Genomic DNA, 3,827 nt, shown 5'->3' with positions numbered 1-3,827 from the left:
CAGGCAGCCCTGCAATGTCAGAGTCTTCTTCCTCCATGCAAGCTTTGTCTCCTGTGAATAGCAATAGTGAAAGTTTCAGATCAAAGTCCCCCGGTCTCAGTAACCAGGAAGAGCCACCAGAAATACAATTAAAGACAGAAAAACCAGATAGTCCCCCACCCACAACTGAAAATGGAGGCGCATTAGATCTGACATCCACCAACCCGGGAAGACCAGTCATCAAAGAGGAGGCTCCTTTTAGTCTGCTGTTCCTGAACAGAGAACGTGGTAAGTTTAAAAGTACTGTTTGTAATATCTGTGGCAAGCCTTTTGCTTGTAAGAGTGCATTGGAAATTCACTACCGCAGCCATACTAAAGAACGTCCATTTGTTTGTACAGTCTGCAGTCGTGGGTGTTCCACTATGGGTAATTTAAAACAGCACTTACTGACGCACAAATTAAAAGAGCTGCCTTCTCAGTTATTTGAACCCAACTTTACTCTAGGTCCCAGCCAAAGTACTCCTAGCCTGGTCACCAGTACAGCACCTACCATGATCAAAATGGAAGTGAATGGTCACAGCAAGCCGATCTCTTTGGGTGAGGTTCCCTCGCTTCCAGCTGGAATCCAGGTTCCTGCTGCACCACAGACAGTGATGAGTCCGGGGATCACCCCTATGCTGGCACCCCCCCCTCGCCGGACTCCCAAGCAGCACAACTGTCAGTCGTGCGGGAAGACCTTCTCCTCAGCAAGTGCACTGCAGATACACGAGCGCACCCATACCGGTGAAAAACCGTTTGGTTGCACAATCTGTGGTAGAGCTTTTACCACAAAGGGGAATCTTAAGGTAAGAGGCCACATGAAACTGTAAAGGCTTGGGGAGGGGGGGGTTAAAGAGCACTGCTCTTGAACTCAGCAGGTTTTAGTGCTAAGCGTTTGTCCCAAAGACAGGTGAGAAGGGAGCTTCAAGGAAATGTTTGCTGTATGGTGGCGGTCATTACGCTTCCACTGCGTGGAAGATAGGGACTGGAAAGTGGCTGTGCAATGATGCGAACTTTAAAACTGGTTCCAGGTATACATGCAGGCATGTTGCAGCTCTCTTGACAGATGTGATGGCACACCCAGTCAGCTGATGGACATGTTCTGAGAGTTCTTATGGACCATCAATGCAAAATAACCTTGCTATAAACCAGAAACACAGAGCTTGCTTGGCTCCTTTGGTGCCTCCCCAATTTCTATTTTCTTTTCCGCTTTGCAGCCATTGCAGAGTAGAAAGCTGCTTCTCCCAGATTTACAGTGGGTAACTACAGGAGTGATGGCTCCCATTCCTACAGTCTGGTTAGCCATTAGAACGCAGCCTGGGAAAGACATTTTAAATGTCCTTTTTAATAATACTAAACTTAGCAAAGTAATCAGTGCTTCTGACATGAGATAAAATATGAAAACAGACAAGATGAAAAAAGGGAATGGGCAGAAAAAAGCACCCATTTCCTAGTATGAGTAGTGCCCTTGGTAATCTTCAGCATGTGAGGACTTCCAGCTTGCATGTGAAATTGTCTAACCCAGGAGAGTATGTACTCTTTAGTCTTGCAGTGCTGTTTGCTTTCGCTGAGAAGAAGCAAATGCACATTGAAAAACTGCTATGGAACTGGGTTTTCTTTGTGTGGGCTGTCTGGACCTTAGAACTGTGTCTTAACTGGAACTGATTTTTTTTTCAATATGAATTAAAAGGCATTTTTTTTAAAACGCGAGCACTACTGTAAGTAACAGCATTTCAGGCTAGACGCCTCAGCAGAATGTGCTAACTTGGGGGTGCTTCTTGTCCTGTTCACTCTCCAGGTTCACATGGGGACTCACATGTGGAATAACGCCCCCGCACGCCGTGGCCGACGCCTCTCTGTGGAAAACCCCATGGCTTTGCTCGGTGGTGATGCGCTCAAGTTCTCCGAGATGTTCCAGAAGGATTTGGCAGCTCGGGCCATGAATGTTGACCCCAATTTTTGGAACCAATATGCTGCAGCTATCACTAACGGACTTGCTATGAAGAACAATGAGATTTCTGTCATACAGAACGGAGGCATTCCTCAGCTCCCAGTAAGTCTAGGCGGAGGCGCCATCCCGCCTCTAAGTAACCTTACCGGTGGCATGGACAAAGCTCGCACAGGCAGCAGCCCTCCCATTGTCAGTCTGGACAAAGCAAGTTCTGAAACGGGAGCCAGTCGTCCATTCACCAGATTTATTGAGGATAATAAAGAGATTGGCATAAATTAAAAGCATTCATTCCGAATAACTGTTGGACCTCTACTCGACACAACTTGTCCTGTTCCATGTACAGCTTTTGAAGCTAAGCATTAGTTTCCTGACCTAAATGCATAGGTTCCCTTTAAAGTTTTACCCATAGCAGAAATACGTAACTTTGTGGCTGCTGAAAAGTTGTCTTGCAAGATCTGCATGGTACTTCTTTCAACAGTGAGTTTGACTGTTACTGAGAACTTTGAAACCTTTTAATTTAACAGAAAACAAACAAACAAACCAGTCATGGGATAACTTCATTAGAAACAGAAAGAGGCTAGTCTACATTCACTTTGCTTCTTACAAAACTTACTATCACCTGAGAAAGGGGGGCTTCATTATGGCATTCGGTCACACTTATTTGCTGGTTTTCTTCAAATTAGTTAGCAACTTGGACTATGTTTTTAGGAATCTTAATCTTAAATAAGTGATTTAGTACCCCAATGCTGTGTATTATTACAGTATCCTTGTCTGTAGTATTTATAATGTTAAGATTATGCGGGTAACAGACAATATACTAGCCCCAAACTTAAATGAAGCTTTTGTACTGCAAAATACATCTGGCTATGTGATTTTTCTTTTTTCTTTTTCGTTTTGTTTTTTGGTTTGTTTTTTTTTTTTTTTTGTTAAGCAAGTTTTGTTTTACTATGAGTAAGTGGTTTCTTTCAATGCAGGCAAAATTGTGAAGTTTTATTGGGAAAGATAGCATGCTTTTCATGTGCAAGTACCTGTCAGTAACAAACCTTTTTTTATTTAAATATTTGTAGCTGCTATGTGGACAGTTGTTCTATTAAATGAAAAAAAAATGTAGTGTGGATTTTAGCTCAATGATTGGAAAACAAGTTACAGACAAACCTTAGCACCATAAATTATTCACAACATTATAAACAGTTGTGAGTAAATACTCCGTGTTATCAAAGCTGTACAATAAAAAGGTAATGTTTGTATAATGTGGTTGCAAACTCTTAATTTATACTATTGCACTTTTAGTATTTTGTATTAGGGAGGTTTGTCTATAATTTGAAACTGAGCAAAGATGTAAACTATTTTATAAATAGTACTTTGGCGTAAGGAGTAAGGAGGAGGACCCTGATGCAGTTTCTTGTTTTAAGGTCAAACAATGAGAGATCTCTATCAACTAAGCAGAAAATTGCAGAGAACTGTCAGATGCTTAAGAAATATGGGGACTGCCATTTCTTAAATGGAAATGATTCATTTAACTTTTCTACTAAACCCACTCAAAAGTGTGACCACCCCCGACAGAATTCTGATACATTTATCTTAGGAGTGTGATATTAATACAAGTCTAGGGTAGAGGAAGAAGTACATTATGTAGGTTTAATTTTCCTGTAATCTGTTCTGTCTCTTTCACACATAACCATGAGAAAGATGCTGGCTGCCTAATAATAGTGGGAACAAAAAAAGAACTTTTGGGCAGCGTGAGCAGTAGTAACACACAAATGTTCTGTATTTATTTCTAACTCTGATTATCTTTTCAGATTGCTCCAAAGCACAATGTACTCTGATTAATCAAATATAATTTTACGGTGATTGCATT

At 41.4% G+C, this 3,827-nt stretch overlaps 1 protein-coding gene across 1 annotated transcript in view; it reads left to right on the top strand.

The window, feature by feature from the left end:
- Positions 1–2,248, top strand: part of SALL3 (spalt like transcription factor 3) — a 19,846-nt gene extending 17,598 nt beyond the window's left edge. Inside the window, exons 2-4 of the mRNA XM_069007972.1 lie at positions 1–267; positions 484–824; positions 1,817–2,248. The exon at positions 1–267 is cut by the window's left edge and continues 2,670 nt beyond it. Of these exons, the coding sequence (XP_068864073.1) occupies positions 1–267; positions 484–824; positions 1,817–2,248 (1,040 nt within the window). The remainder of the gene's footprint in view (positions 268–483; positions 825–1,816) is intronic.
- Positions 2,249–3,827: the final 1,579 nt, after the last annotated feature.

This window comes from Aphelocoma coerulescens, chromosome 2 (assembly GCF_041296385.1).
Source record: "Aphelocoma coerulescens isolate FSJ_1873_10779 chromosome 2, UR_Acoe_1.0, whole genome shotgun sequence".
NCBI lineage: Eukaryota > Metazoa > Chordata > Aves > Passeriformes > Corvidae > Aphelocoma > Aphelocoma coerulescens.
The sequence above is the reverse complement of the archived record's forward strand: the minus strand, read 5'-3'. Positions and strand labels throughout refer to the sequence as shown.